Source organism: Buteo buteo, chromosome 2 (assembly GCF_964188355.1).
Source record: "Buteo buteo chromosome 2, bButBut1.hap1.1, whole genome shotgun sequence".
Lineage (NCBI taxonomy): Eukaryota > Metazoa > Chordata > Aves > Accipitriformes > Accipitridae > Buteo > Buteo buteo.
The window spans coordinates 59,288,075-59,303,456 of record NC_134172.1 but is presented as its reverse complement, the minus strand read 5'-3'; the positions used below and the strand labels follow the sequence as shown (position 1 = coordinate 59,303,456).

Here is a 15,382-nt window from a genome sequence, read left to right as displayed (position 1 = left end):
TCACCTAGGAAATTGTTTTCTTTGTCCTTTTGGAACTGAACACAGCTAGAGAGATGCATGCTGTCTTCACCTCTGGAGTACTGCGATGCATAGGATACTGGCCAGCTGTAGGGCCGAGAAGCAATAAAGAAACTTCATTTGGTCCAATTTGTGCTAAGTTTAGGGCAACATACACCGATAAGAAGCTATTATCACAATGCTGCTCTCTCTGCTTGCCCTACTCTATTTCAAATTTGCTCTAGAATCTCATTCTTTGTTTTGAAAGTCATACTGGGTTTTACTGGGAGCAAAAGGTCTTTTAGCACTTCCAAGCTCTGGTACAGATCTGGCAATATGACTTGGTACAGAAATGGTTTGGGGGTGGGGGGTGTTGGTTTTTTTTGTTTGTTTCATAGGGCAGAGTGAGAATCTATCTAATGATAGGCTATCCCTATCTATCTGAATCTATCTATCCCTAACGATAGGGATGTCTGATGAGAAGCTACCTAAATGATAGGCTTTTCATTTGAATTGACCAGCTTCTCCAAGGTGACCTGACATATTTTACAAGGGCTGAACACATTCTCCAGGAGATACTGCCTGAACATTCAATTAAAATGTTCAGATAATCTCACAAATACCGCTACAACTTTTTCCAGACTAAACAGATCCATGCAGATGGCCGTGTCTAAATCTCAACTTCTTTCCCCTCTTCTGCATGAGATTTCTTAATGTGTCAGCTTATGGCCTGACCAGTTATAACCTGTTCATCCTGATTGCAGAACTTGTATTTTTGTCTCTGCTGTTTCTTCAAGGCCTCCTCTGAAAGTACAGGTGATTTCAAGATTTTTCATTCACCATTTCAGCATTTGATGGAAAAGCAAAGCTCCTGAAAGAAGCACAGTTTTCTGCTTTTCACTGTCAGGGTTATGCTTATATGCATTCAAAGGAGGCTGCATTCTGTAAATATGTCTTTGGTAGCTGCTGTTGTTATTGTCAGGAAAGCAAATAAAACTGGCTAGCAGGTAGAGCATTGCATCTTCAAGTTATGGCTGGCTAGAGCCTTCTCATCCTATATTTTTCCTCTTTTCTTGGGCCTGCCCTGACATACATCTATACCAGGACATACTGAACGTGTTACTCGGAAGACCTATATGCAGTGTCCTTTTGCTGGATGACTGCAGGACTGCCTGGATGGACGGTGCCAGTGGTGGGCATGTGGCTGGAGGGGTCCCTCTGATGTAGCAGCTCGAGGTGACATGGCAATTCCTTCTTGGTGGCACCATGCTCTCTGAGCCAGTGTGCTTTTGTTGGGCAAAAGCTAATGAGAGCCTGGAGGTTTCCTGATGAGAAAACATGCATTATTCAAATCCTGATGAAATGTATTTAGTTGTCACTCAACCACAGTTTAGATATGTTGTTGGGCTTTTTCTCTCCCTACCTGGTAATGTCTTCCTGTTAGGTTAAGGGGGAAGAAGGAGAGATTATTTATTTCTCTGCTTAATAGGAAGGAGGAATGCACAACCCTTAGAAGTCAGATTTCCTGGAAATAGGAGGATGCTAATTTTTACCACCATTTTAATTCAGATGCAGAGCTCCCCAGATTGGTATACTTCATTTGTTACTTGCATTATGGAAAGCTACTGTGCCTCAAGAATAAAAACATTATTGTACCACCAAGTGATGCCATAGGGACAGAACCTTAAAGCTTAACTTTCAGTATCAACAATAATTAAAAGCATGGCTGTGTAGACCTTCCACTCTTTCTCTGTGAATAAGCAGTGTCACACAGTTTCTCATTTAAATCGTGTAAACCAGATGCAGACAGAACAAAGCAACTGCTTGGGTTCATTCTCAGATTTATAAAGTTTTTAGTGTTGCCAACCTCAGATGTTCAGAAAGCACAAGCTGGCCTCTTGAGACTGATAGCTGGCATAAGGAAAACAACATTTTTCAAGAATGACAAATGGGTTTTCTGGGTAGTCTCTGTTTGTGTTTTCAAGCTTATCTGCTGAAGCAAGAGGAGTCAAAACTTGGCCTTGTAAACTCCCCAAACTGCCCTACTTCTGAGGACAGTCAGACTGAAGCTGTTCAGTGGGGCACCGACTATTACAATAATGTAAGAGTTGGCAACATGCGAAGTAAATGGGCGTTTTGCCCACTGGCAGCGCTAGGGGTTGGAGCCGATTGTTTCTGACTTAACTGTATAATCTTTTGTTTTAATTCTCTGAGTAGAAATTAATCTGCTTCATCTTGCTGTCACCGTCATGCTGGTGGCCTCAGGAACCATTAAAAAAGTGAACAGAAGCAGACCATCTTGTCTGGGTTTTTTTGTTTGGTTGTTTATTTTCTTTGAAGGACAAGGTCTCAACAATGCACTTGGAAGGGTGTCCCAGACCTTAGGGTGTCCCTGTGATACAGTAGAGGTTGAAGGTTAGAAAAAGAAAAGCTGAACAGAAGCATAAGTAATTAAAACTAAACTGGGAGCTTGGTGAATTTATGATCTTTACTGAAAAACCACAACTAGGACTTTGCTTGATAGGTAAGGCTGGAAAAGATAAGAACTTTTATCCTTACTTCTGTCCTTGTAGATAATTTAGCTTGAAGTACCATATGGGTAGCATCACTAATGTAAACTTGAGAAGCACTAACAAAGGAAAGCATAACTTTCCTTATGATAAGATTGTACTAACAAGCACTCCTTAGGATAATTGGTTCCAAAATATATGAAGGACCATACTGCGCAGAATCCGTTGAAAGGGGTCAGGTAGCGGACAAGTGAGGAGGACTGTGGAAGACCACCAGAGGACTCCTGAAGACCACCATAGAGCCTGAAGAACATTTACATGTGCTAATAATTTCCCAGAAAATTAATGAATATGTATAACAAGTCTTGGAAATCTAATGAATATGCATATAGAACTTGTATATAAACTATATGACTAGACCTGGCGGGTGTGCACAATAGGTGGAGCAATGCCCCATGTACTCAGTGCTGCAATAAAGAATGCCTGCTTTCTAAAACTCCAAAATTGAGTCTTAGAGAGTTTCTGAAGTGCCGACTTACGGTAACACCTGCACATTTATGTGTTTCATGGACTCCATAGCTTAGGAGAAGTTCCCACTTAATGAGGGGAACCTGTCTTACTCTACTGTTTGTGGCTGCGCTGGAGTTAATTTTCCTCATAGTAGCTCATATGGCGCTGTGTTTTAGATTTGTGACCAAAACACCACTGACAACTGTTGCTGAGCAGATTTTGCACAACGTTGGGGCATTCTCTGTTTCCTGCTTTGCCCCCCCCAGTGACTAGATTGTGGGTGCCCAAAGGGCTGGGAAGGGACACAACCAGGTGGATGGCCCAAACTGACTGAGGGGATAGTCCATCTCATGTAACATCATGCTCAGCAATAAAAAGGGAGAGGAGGGGGCTTAGGGAGATCAGCTATCCCTAGCTCGTGAACTGGCTGGTCATCAGTCTGTGTGTGGGAGGTGGTGAATGATGCCTTTGCATCACTTGTTTTGTTTTCTTTCTCTCTTCTTCCACTGCTCTTTTGCTTATTAAACAATTTTTGTCTTGACCCACAAGTTTTCTTGGTTTTACTCTTCCTTTCCTCTTTCCCCGTCCCACTGGGGATGGGGGGGAAGCGAGTGCTTAGCTGCTCTCCAGGGTTAACCCACAGCACTCGCTAGGACAACATCTTTCTGTAGTTGTATTCAGATGCAGTTATGACCTTTACCTGTGCTGGTTAAGCCACAGTAATAGACAACATTTTTGTTTAATGCTCGCCATGCTCAGTAGACTTTATACAATAGGTCTTCAGTTAGTCCACTAGTTTTGAGTTAAAATTGTTTGTACTTCAGGAAGATGTTAGGCAATAGCAAGACATGCTGTACTAGTCAGCACAGCGATTCTTTGGATCATTAACTTAGATGTCAGAATTGCATGTCTGCGTATCTCTTGGGTCTGTAAACTTGGGTGTAGTTGCTAAAGCCTGCAGCACACATCCCAGTTATTTAAATGACCGACACTTTGGGGTTTTGGCTGGGAAACTCCAGTGCTGGAAAAGGATGGGAATCTGTGTTCTGCTGGAAATCCTGCCACCTGAAGCAGGGAGGGGATGCTGCCTCCTGATCTGAAACAGGGAGCTCAGTTCCAAAATTTCCCAGCACAGTACACATTTGGAAGTATTGCTGTATTGTGGGAAAAACAATCCTTTAAACGTCAAGTAAATACCTTTTATTTGTAATTGTACTTTAAGTGAATTCCAGGGAAAAGTAAGGTAAATATAATTCTGGGTAAAAATTTCACCCTAAGTAGAAGCATAACCTTCTTAAAAATAAGAAAAAGCTTGAAATTCAACTATGATTTAGAAAACCACAGTTTAATGTGTATTCCTACATGAAGAAGCTCCTGTGTAGTTGAACTGCTTTGGTATTATTCTTGGTGCAAATCATTTATCTAACCTTCTGATGCTAAAAAGTTGAAAGCTGAAAGAATTACAAAAATATGTGGTAGAACCATCTTTTAGCACTTGCTTTTTATTCTTTGCACTGTTGCTCTATTTTTTTCCTTTTCTTCTCAATAGTGCTCATACTGTGCAGTGTAAAAAGAAGTCCCACTTACACTATGAGTACACTTAATTTGCTGTCTGCATAAGCAGTATTTTTAAAATACATGCTGTATGCATATTGCTCAATGAAGTGATGATTTAATTTGCCTAGGGTAAATTCATAATTACTCCTCTCGTGTGACTGGTCCTCGTACCTCCCCCATGTAGATGGGACCTATTTTTCTTCAGTTTAGTTTATAGCCAGGAATTTCATCTGTTCTTGGTGCTTCCCTAGAATTAGCAGGTGTTGTTTGGATTGCAGACATCATCACAGAGTGTTTATTTGTTTAATTAAAACATAACATCCAACAGGCCTTTTCCCAGCCAGCCTGAAGCAGTCTGGATCTCAGCTTTGTGGTTGCACCTGGTTCTTCCGCAGTTGCCTCTTCAGAGTTTTGGGCTGCTGCTCTCCTGTCTGCTTAGTGTAGGATGGCCTCTTGCACTTGGATAAATGAGGGAGGCACAGTGCCATCCATAGCGAGTCTCTTTGTGCCTCTGTGTTCACAATACAGTGCTGATTCTTGACGTTTCAGGTTTGTCATGAGGAGTACTATAGAGAAAATAGGTCAGTAGTATTTCTTGGTTTGTCCGTAGGTTCATATACCTAGTTTGCTTTGTTGGGAAGAGATCTTGCAGATTGTGTGTCCTGGTTTCGGCTGGGGTAGAGTTAATTTTCTTCCTAGCAGCTGGTACAGTGCTGTGCTTTGGATTTAGGATGAGAAGAATGTTGATAACACACTGATGTTTTCAGTTGTTGCTAAGTAATGTTTAGACTAAGTCAAGGACTTTTCAGCTTCTTGCACTGCCCAGCCAGCAGAGGCTGGGGGTGCAGAGGAAGCTGGGAGGGGACACAGGCAGGACCGGTGACCCAAAGTGGTCAACGGGATATTCCATACTGTATGATGTCCTGCCCAGTAGATGAATTTGGGGGAAAGCTGGCTGGGGGCTGCTGCTCGGGAACTGGCTGGGCATTGGTCGGTGGGTGGTGAGCAATTGCGTTGTGCATCACTTGTTTTGTATGTTCTAATTCTTTTAGCATTATTATTATGATGATTATTATTGTTATTTTCCCTTTCTTTTCTGTCCTATGAAACTGTCTTTATCTCAACCCACGAATTTGATGGGGTTTTTTTTCGATTCTCTCCCTGCTGTCCCACTGGGAGGGGGGGAGTGGGTGAACGGCTGTGTGGTGCTTAGCTGCCTGCCGGGTTAAACCACAATGTTATGTTAGCAGGTTGTGAAGTTACGCATTGTTACTGGTTTTGTTCCAGGCCTGCTAATGCCTGGATAATAAGTAAATCTGTGCATTCCTTTTTGGTGAATTAATCTTATTTAATAGTACTGAGATTTGTGAGATTCATACAGGTTATTACAGGTAATGGAAATGGCTTTTAATCATAAATCCATTTATGAAGAATGTTTCTACACAAGGTTTTAGCATTGGATTTTTCTTGTGGTCTGTGATTTTTATGTGCTGTTTCTCAACAGACATAGCTGTTTTTCCTCTTGTATTTGTTTCCTTCACCTAGCTGCCTGACCATGTGATTAGTTTTATGTAATTTCATAATTTTAATGGTGACATATTTTTTCAATCAATTGCAGTTGATGCCTGTTTCAGCCTTTGTTTTCTTCAGGTGCTTGCTATATTCATTTTAACAACTGTTTTAAATCTGATTCAGGGTTCGCATGCACTATTAATATATTTACGGTATTTTCATGAAGTAATCAAATTTCAATGCAGTTTTGTATAGATTGGATTACTCAATATCTAGCCAGAGAGGCTGGACAAAAAAATTATAAAGATTAATAAAAAGATAGTAAATGAGTTTTGTGTTTAGTTGAGATGTATAGCTTCATGTATTTCTTAAGCATATGAACTCTGTTTGTTCTCTTGGATATTTCCTGCCACATCCAGTGTGTGTGCACACATTTAAATAGTTTGAAATCTTAATCTAAAAAATATGGTTTAAGACATGAGGAGAAAAACTGAAAAAATTGCATGGCAGTGGTAGATCTGGTTAGCTGAGGTTGATTAAAAAATAGATGGGAAGTTGAGGCATCAAAGATGAGGCTGTCACCTGTGTTATATTTTACTGTTCCAACTGCAGCAAACAAAACAGATGTGTTCTGTTGTCCTCCTTTTCAAATACGCAAAAACTAAGGTGAAAATTTAAGTGGATTTTAGGGAAAGAAGTGTCTCATAAATCAGTGCTTTTGTTTGATTAATTTTTTTTTCTCTTAATTAGCATGGATGCCATGGAATATGCCCAGCTTATGCGACAAGCTGGAAACCAGGATTTTAAAAATGGAAATTACTCTTTGGCCATCAGAAAGTACGATCAAGCTCTACATATGCTCGGTTGTTTAATGCAGTGGGTCCCGTAAGTATTCTTGAATTACCAGATGTAAATTGTAAGACAGGTTTGAAATTTGTACAGTAGTACAGTTAGCTCAGAACTGTATTTCTTGCCCTGACACCTGATTTTCTTTTCTCTTTTGTCACACTCTTCAGTGTACCAGTTTTATAAATAAAGAGGAATTGCTCTTCCTGACATATATGTGGAAGATTAGTTAGTGACTGTAATCTGAATATTTTTATATAAGCATCCATTATAAACTAGTGTAATTAAAGCTGAAATAAATTTTCCATAAATCGTGTTGGTTTCTGTTAAAATACTTCTGTTTCTTAGCTGACATGCTGTGGATTAATCTTGCTGTAATTCTGCCATGTACTGGTCATGTCTGTGGGCTGTTGTAACATGGGTCTTCTGATTATCTTTGAAATGATTCATGCAAGTTACTTTGTTATTGCTCTTTGGTCTTTCTTGGTATTCTCAGATTTGTTAAAAAATAATTTTTCAGCAGAAGAGTTCTTTGGGTATTTCTTTCCAAATGTTAAGTGCTTGTTTTTATTAGTTAACATCATTTGCTAATGTTATTAGTGATTAAATAGTTGAGTATTATGTTAACTATTAAATATTCATTACTACCATGTATTAACACTGCTGTTAACCTAATTTAACACCAGCCATTCATTTATTTTGACTATTAGCCATTTAAACTAAGTAGTCAAATAAGTCTGGAGCACATGCAGGGAGGAGGACCAAACGAGGACAGAGCCGAGCAGGCTACCTCCAGCGCCTGCCCATTGCAAGCAGTGGGATTTTGTTATACCACAGGGACCTGCTCCTGAGCGTCTCCTTTCCCCTTGCCATAGGTAGCCTTGTCAGGATTTGCTCGCATGCAAGAGTGTGCTCTGAACACAGTCAGTGTAGTTGCAGCAACTTTCTTGAGTGTAAATTAGTAGATAGGAATAAGATGAAGGATGCCGCTCTGTGGCATGTACTGTTTGTTTGAGCACAGGAAAGACAGACTTTCCAGGCTCCCCAGTACACCGTGGACTGTAGTCCTGTAATTTGCATGCAGCTTTTTCCAGAAACTCTTGGATCCAGCAGATGTTTTATATACCTTAGTACATTATTTTCTCTAAAATACATTATTTCTTAGCTGGTATAAATGTGGATAATTCTGTTGACTTCATCAACTGGTGATACAGTAAAATGCGTTTAGGTTGTTTTTTGGTGACCAAAATATGTTTAGCATTCTTTCCATCTAGCAGCTTCCATTCATGTGTCTCTTTTCTCCCATTCTTGGCCACTGGTTTTCACTGAGCCATATCTAGGTGTGTCGAGATGGTCTAATCTCTTTCTAAATCCTCATACTGCTTTATTCCTGTGGGTTGGCTTTCTGCTTCAGAGGAGACCAGGATATCACTAAGGGTATCACTATGGTATCATTTAGGATGTCACTAAGAGATTTTATAGCTGATGTTCAAATGATCTTTATTTTCTACAACTCTATTTTTACCTTTAATTTTGTTAGGTAAATCTTTAGCTTAGCACAAGCACTACATAGCAACAACTAAAACATCTGTGTGTTTTCAACATTATTCTCACACTAAATCCAAAGCACAGCACTGTACCAGCTGCTAGGAAGAAAATTACCTCTATCCTAGCTGAAACCAGGACATAGACTTTTTTCTTTTTTTCTTGTTGCTAACTGTAAAGTACAATGCCGCCTTCTTCAAGCAAATAAACAGTTATGCTAAAAACATATTTTTAGGTGTTCCAGGGACATAGCTGTGTTACACTGCAACAAATCAACTGCCTTGTACAGTCTTGGTAAATGGAGAGAAGCAGTGTTTTCAGCCTACCAGAGCTTACACTGGGATCCGGAGTATGTTAAGGTATTCAGATGTTTAAGCTGGCAGTTTTTGCATGCCTTATTTTTTAAAACAATTGTGAATATCTGCTTTTTATTATGTTTTGATTTTGAGGTGTGATAAGCAAATATAGCATATAATTCCAGAATTGGTGTCTGACTCTGTGCATGAGCATCAGAATTACTACTGTAATAGTACTTTTAATAAAATGAAGCAGCTCTCTTTTGTACCAGGAGATGCTGGTTATTTCTGGGTCCCAACAAGAGAGGCACCAATGCTTTGAAGAAAGATAACTATTTTATTAATATCCCAGACAAGGCGATAGCAAGGAATAAAATCTTACGTGCCGTTGTGATGCTGGAGACCTGGGAATGATGCAGCACCGGCCAGGTCTCTGGTCAGTCAATGGCACACTGCACAGATCCTGTCCGTGGTGAGGCTCACCAGCTCTGTGTTCACTTGTAGTCTTGCAGAGCCTTGGTCATGGTACAGATTCATCAGTCACGGACAACAGTCAGGTGTGGAATGGGGACTTAGCTTTGAAGGCTCCCTTGGGCACTGTGCCCTGATATTCTTTAAACGTTAATAAGCCTGCAGTTCCTGGGAACAGTGTGTGGTGATCAAGGTCATATTGTATTTCCAGTGGACAGAACAATACACTACACATACGCTTGTGATTAAGTACACATTGACTCAAAGACTCATCTGTTAGGAATAAGTAGTGGTTGTACAGTATTTATGATATGGAGGCATACACTTGGATTGACTGTTATGTACAATAAATAGTCTTCTGGACTAACCACTACAGAATCCCAGAGACTTTAGTAGAAGGTATTTGATTTAGATATGGTAAAATTGCATGCAGATACCAATTTAACTTGTGCTGTATTGCAGCATGCCAGTTATCTGGTTTGAACAAATTGATTCCACTGTGACTCTGAGCCAGTACAACCTAGTTCAGTGGTGAATATGAACATATTCAGGTGCCGTTGGCTGAAGAATATGTGCATTGTGGTAAATATTGCAAAATGCAGTGGCACGGAGACGGAAATATATATTCTGGACCCTGTGCCAAAAAAAAAATATCCTTTCCAGAGGAGGTTGCTAACAGTATGTCTTTCATCCTGTAGTTATTTTCCAAGTTTTGTTTTCCAGGATTTATCACTCTTAGTATCTGTGATGACATCAGTAGCATATTGTGAATTTCAAGGGATGTTTACTGCACTTTTTTTAGATTTGTGTGTAAGAAGCTGTAAAAATAGCACTACATTTCATTTTTATAGCATAATTAGAGAATTTAGGAAAAAAAGGTAACATTTTGCTTTGTAGTAAAGATCTCTGAATATTTTCTCTACAATGGTCTTTTTTTGTTCTCCTTTTTTTCTCAGGCTTATTACAGAGCTGGCCACTCCTTAATCATGTTATCAGACTCTTATGAGGCAATTTCTATGTTTCATAAAGGTTTGATTCTCCTAAATGCTTCTGCAGATCGAACTCAAGTTGCTGATTTTGTAGCAGGAATCTTCATGAGTGTCAACGGTAAACTCAGATTAAGAGCTTATTTTTTCTAATAGCCTTTCAGTAGCGATGACAACACAAGTCCTGGTAGGACGTCCTTCATGAGATTGTTCATTTGGTCCTTGGTGCCTCAGGTCTGTTTGAGGATCATGAATATGTTGAGTGGCATAATCAGAAAGATGTGGTGAACTTGGTCCAGTTTGCATACAGCAGATGCCAACAATCCCAAAACACTGTGCAGGGGAGTGTGTTGTCTCACAGGAGCACATCAATTGTGGAACAGTTAGAGAAGGTTGAAATTCAGAGTCAGGGAGACAAGGTTGGAGATTGGGAGCCCAGACCCCTAAGGCTTTAGTTTTTTTTGTCCAGACCACTCAGCTTTTCTTTTAGCTCTGTAGATTTGAAAATAATTAGAAGACACTCAGCTTAAACTTGAGTTTACAGTGCAGTATATTCCAGCGTGGGGGGACTTTCCCTCAGCTAGTAATGGGCAGCAGTGAAAAGAGGGAATTTGACTTTTCTGTGGTATGGTGTGGGGTTTTTTGAGCAATGTCCACCCTATGTCTCCTTGCTGTCTCCTCAGTCTTTCCTCTTCTACTTGCTTTTTTGTCCAGTTCACAGGCTTTGCCTGATGGGACCTGCAGGCGTGCCAGGAGATTTCAGGTTGTGTCCCTGCTGCATTTAATTGAGCTTGTAGCCCCATGTTAAGGATGATGATTAGCTTTAGTAGTGTCAGTAGCTGGGTTCACCCACAAGTGGAAAAACCACCACAAGGTTCACAGTGTCTTGGGGCTTAGAGGTGTTTCTGGAGGGCAGGGATTAATTTTTTTTCCCCTTGTTTAATGAAAACTGGCCACTGATAACAAGGTGCATTATCACTTGGGTGGCCAGGGATATTTAAACACACATTTGGCATTTTACTGGGTATTAGTCAGTGCTAAAATTGTCACTGTGCAATGAAGTAATTTAGTTGGAGACCCCAACTTTAAAAGTGCTGTGTATACTAAGTAGTTCTCGTGTACACTAAATAGTTTTCTCAATTGCTTATTCTTGCAGATGAACGAGTCTTCCCACCAACTTTTCCTCCTGCATATGATTATGTTTTCAGTGCAAGGTTTGATGCACTGATTTGGCAAGCGGTGATAGAAAGGTTGGCCCAGAAAGGGAAGTGGCGGGTAAGTCTGTTGCTGCGTTACCTACTGCTGTGCAGTAGGCACTCATGTCTTACCTCTTCAGGGTAAGCTTGCGTTACGTTTTAAAATCCAAAACAGTGAATATTTATTGTTCCCTGCTTCAAATGTCTTGATTTTTAAGACTTGAAAAATACTTTTAGTGATAAATAATTTCAGAAATTCAGTTCTCGAAGGGATACAATGAACTTGAAATCCCCCTTGTTTCTTGCTGTTGTCTCTGTTATAATTACGGTGCCATCTAGAGTTGTTATTCTTGAAAGAAATCAGAGGGAAAAAAAAAGTGTTTATTTGTGGTCCCTTTTACTTTTCCTTCTGTATGACAAGCTGGATTTTTGAAGCTGTCTGTGAGAGACCCACAAATAAAGGAGCATCTCAGTGGAAGTACATGGTTGGTAAACAAAACCAGATCATTTAGAAACATCAGAAGGTGACTCACCTGAAATAATTTTAATCCTCTTTTGTATAGTGACTGTGTAAAAGACGAACAAACAAACAAACAAACCCACAACAAAACAAACACCCCCCCCAAAAAAAAACAACAAACAAAACAACGAAACCCTCAAACCAAAACAAAAAAAACCCAAGCCCCTCTCATTGTCATGATTACACCTGTATCAGATGTCGGTGGTGAGGTGCTGGCGGTGGGGGCTGCAGGGGCCTCTGTGAGGAGAGGCCAGGGCTGCCCTGTGCCGGACACGGCTGGTTCCAGCCGGCTGCAGTGGCCCCTCTGCAAGGGCACCGCTGAGCCCCTCGGCCGCCATGGTGGTGCCTCTGAGAAAGGGTGTTTTAAAAAGGGGCAAAACCCTGCCTGGCAGAATGAGGGGGGGGAAAAGTGAGAGAAACAGCCCTGCGAGCACCAGGGTCAGAGAAGGAGAGGAATGAGGGGGAGGAGGTGCTCCAGGCCCGGAGCAGGGGTTCTCTTGCAGCCTGTGCAGAGACCTTGCAGGAGCAGGCTCCTGACAGGAACCACAGCCCATGGAGGACCCACACTGGAGCAGGGGAGAAGCATAAGGAGGAGGGAGTGACAGAGGGACTGCTATGGACTGACTGCAGCCCCACATTCCCCATCCAACCCCTCTACCGTGGGCAGGGACATCTTTCACTAGATCAGGTTGCTTAAAGCCCTGTCCACCCTGACTTTGAACACTTCCAAGAATGAGGCATCCACATCTTGTCTGGGCAACCTGTTCCAGTGTATCACCACCCTTATTGTAAAAAACATTCTTCTTTATGTCCAATTTAAACCTACCCTTTTTCAGGTTAAAACTGTTGCCCTTTGTCCTGTCACTACAGGCATTGTTAAAAAGTCTTTCTTAAGCCCCCTTTAAGTATTGAAAGGCTGCAATAAGGTCTCCCTGGAACCTTCTCTAGGCTCAACAGCCCTGACTCTCTTAGCCTTTCTTCATAGGATAGGTATTCCATCCCTCTGATCATTTTTGTGGCCCCTCTCTGGACCTGCTGCAACAGTTCCATGTCTTTCCTGTGCTGGGGACCCCAAAGCTGAACTCAGTACTGCAGGTTGGATCTCATGAGAGCGGAGTAGAGAGGGAGAATCACCTCCCTCGACCTGCTGGCCACAATCCTTTTGATGCAGCCCAGGATATGGTTGGCTTTCTGGGCTGTGAGCGCACATTGCTGGCTCATGTTGAGCTTTTCATCCACCAGTACCCCCAAGTCCTTCTCCGCAGCGCTGCTATCAATCCCTTCATCCCCCAGCCTGTATTGATACTGTGGGTTGACCTGATCCAGGTGCAAGATCTTGCACTTGGCCTTGTTGAACTTCATGGGCCTGCTCCTCAAGCCTGTCAAGGTCCCTCTGGATGGCATCGCTTCCCTGAAGTGTATCATCAACTGCATCACTCAGCTTGGTGTCATCTGCAAACTTGCTGAGTGATTGAGTGCACCACACAATCCCACTGTCTGTCATTGATGAAGATACTAAATAGTACTGGTCCCAGTACAGACCTTTGAGGGACACCACTTGTTGCTGGTGTCCACTTGGACATTGAGCCATTGACTATAACTCTTTGGAGGCAGTCATCCAGCCAATTCCTTATCCATCCAACAGTACATCCATCAAACCCATGTCTCTCCTATTTAGAGCTAAGAATGTTGTGGGGCACTGTATCAAAGGCCTTCTAGAAGTCCAGGTAGATGACATCTGTAGTTCTTCCTTTGTACTCTGATGAAGCTAGGTGGGTTTTGAAGGAGAAAAGTTCTTAGGGAAACTGAGAAAATGGGAAAAGATACAGTATGCATTTCTTGCTTTGTGCTCAGGATGTTGGTGTAGCTGGGGAGTCTCATCCCCATGAACGTAAAGGTCCACTCCTAAAGCGAAGGGCCACTTGCAAGGTGTATGGGAGAGAATTTCAGAGCCTGACCTTTCTACATGGTTTTTATTTCTGAGGAAGCTTTCATCAGTTATAGCTTCCCACAGTCCACTGTATATTACATTAATTCAGTTGAAAAATGGAAAGGAAGATTCAGTAATCTGTTACAATCTTAAAAAAAATAAATCTGAAATATTGTTAGCCCTCATTTGCTTTCCTACAAGATCTGATGAGTCAGTGAAAAACAAAGTTTCTAAGTGTGCTTATAAGGTCACTAATGGTTTGGGTTTTTTCCAGTCTTGTCTGTTGTTGTTGTCAGAGAAGAAAGAGTTGCCCACCAATCTCAGAGTCAACCAGTTATCACTGAAGAATCTCTTTGAGGTAAAGTAGCATCCTTTTTTTTTTTTTTCCTGTGGCTATTTCTTTTCTTCCTGTTGAGTTTAGTGAGAGATTTTCCATCTTGTGTGCAAAGCCAAAACAGACTGAAGAAAAACAAAATGGAAAATAATACATGGACTTTGTATGATTATGTTAAATCATCTATTTTTTTCCCTTTTCATTTGAACGTTAAAAAATCTTTAATTTGCATAACTTCTGTATGTAATGTAATGTTTCCTGTAATTTGATCAAAAGAAGTCATCTTCCTCTAAAGTACAGCAAGCTATTCATGTCATGCTTGGAACCTGAGAATTTAATGTAGAAAAATGTCTGGCATCAGTTAAGTTGGATATGTTTTCCAGCCAGAACAATTTATGATATCCCTGGGGATAGGATATTATTACACTTTGCTAGCTTGTCTCTCGACTGCTTCATGGTGCTGAGTATTATTACATGGAGTTGAGGTGGGGGCAGTGTTGAAATTTTCCCTTCCCTCAATGCCTCAAATTTTTGGTAGGTTGCTTTATACCTAGGCAGCAACTGCTAAACTTTCTCCCTAAAGGCTTTGATGCTTTCCAAATGACTTAGAGGATTTTGGCAAGATGGAAACATGTAGTCGTAGACCAAGTAGCCACAATTCCTAATGCCTATCGCTGAGATGATGGCATCTGCAGGCAGCAGAATTTGATCTTTATGTTGCTTTTCTGAAACTTGCTCTTTTCTTTATTTTGTGATTCCTTGTGTTCTGCAGCATTTGGGAACCTCTAAAGCTTTCTATGCTGGCAGGATAAAATAAAATCTTCCAGCTGTCAGAAACTGCCATGCTCACTCATACTTTGCTGCTGATTGGCTGTGCCTGCCTGGTGCATGTGCCGTGCCATACACACTGGTACACCACAGAGGTTCTGCCCACATCACTGTGTGAGCTAGGTGGCCTAGTAGGGCTCGCTGCTGCTAACCCCTGCCTTTGTGCGTGGGTATCCCACCAAAATGCTCTGAATGCATGAAGGGGTGTGCAGCCATTGCCTCTGGCCCCATGGGAACCAGGGTGTAGCTGGAGGCTGTCTGTGAGCCAGGAGCTGCTGGAAGTTCGCCAGCTCTGCAACTCAGGAGCAGCCGGTGTCTGTAGCAGTAACATACCAACTTCCCAA

At 41.4% G+C, this 15,382-nt stretch overlaps 1 protein-coding gene across 2 annotated transcripts in view; it reads left to right on the top strand.

Moving 5' to 3' along the window:
* Positions 1-15,382, top strand: part of TRANK1 (tetratricopeptide repeat and ankyrin repeat containing 1) — a 58,168-nt gene that overhangs the window by 4,433 nt on the left and 38,353 nt on the right. Inside the window, exons 2-6 of one of the 2 annotated variants that reach the window (XM_075056571.1) lie at positions 6,837-6,971; positions 8,713-8,836; positions 10,201-10,351; positions 11,387-11,505; positions 14,151-14,234. In XM_075056571.1, the coding sequence (XP_074912672.1) occupies positions 6,838-6,971; positions 8,713-8,836; positions 10,201-10,351; positions 11,387-11,505; positions 14,151-14,234 (612 nt within the window). In that variant the 5' untranslated portion in view covers position 6,837. Of the gene's footprint in view, positions 1-6,836; positions 6,972-8,712; positions 8,837-10,200; positions 10,352-11,386; positions 11,506-14,150; positions 14,235-15,382 lie in introns of those variants that run through there. The other variant, XM_075056581.1, reaches the window with a different exon arrangement.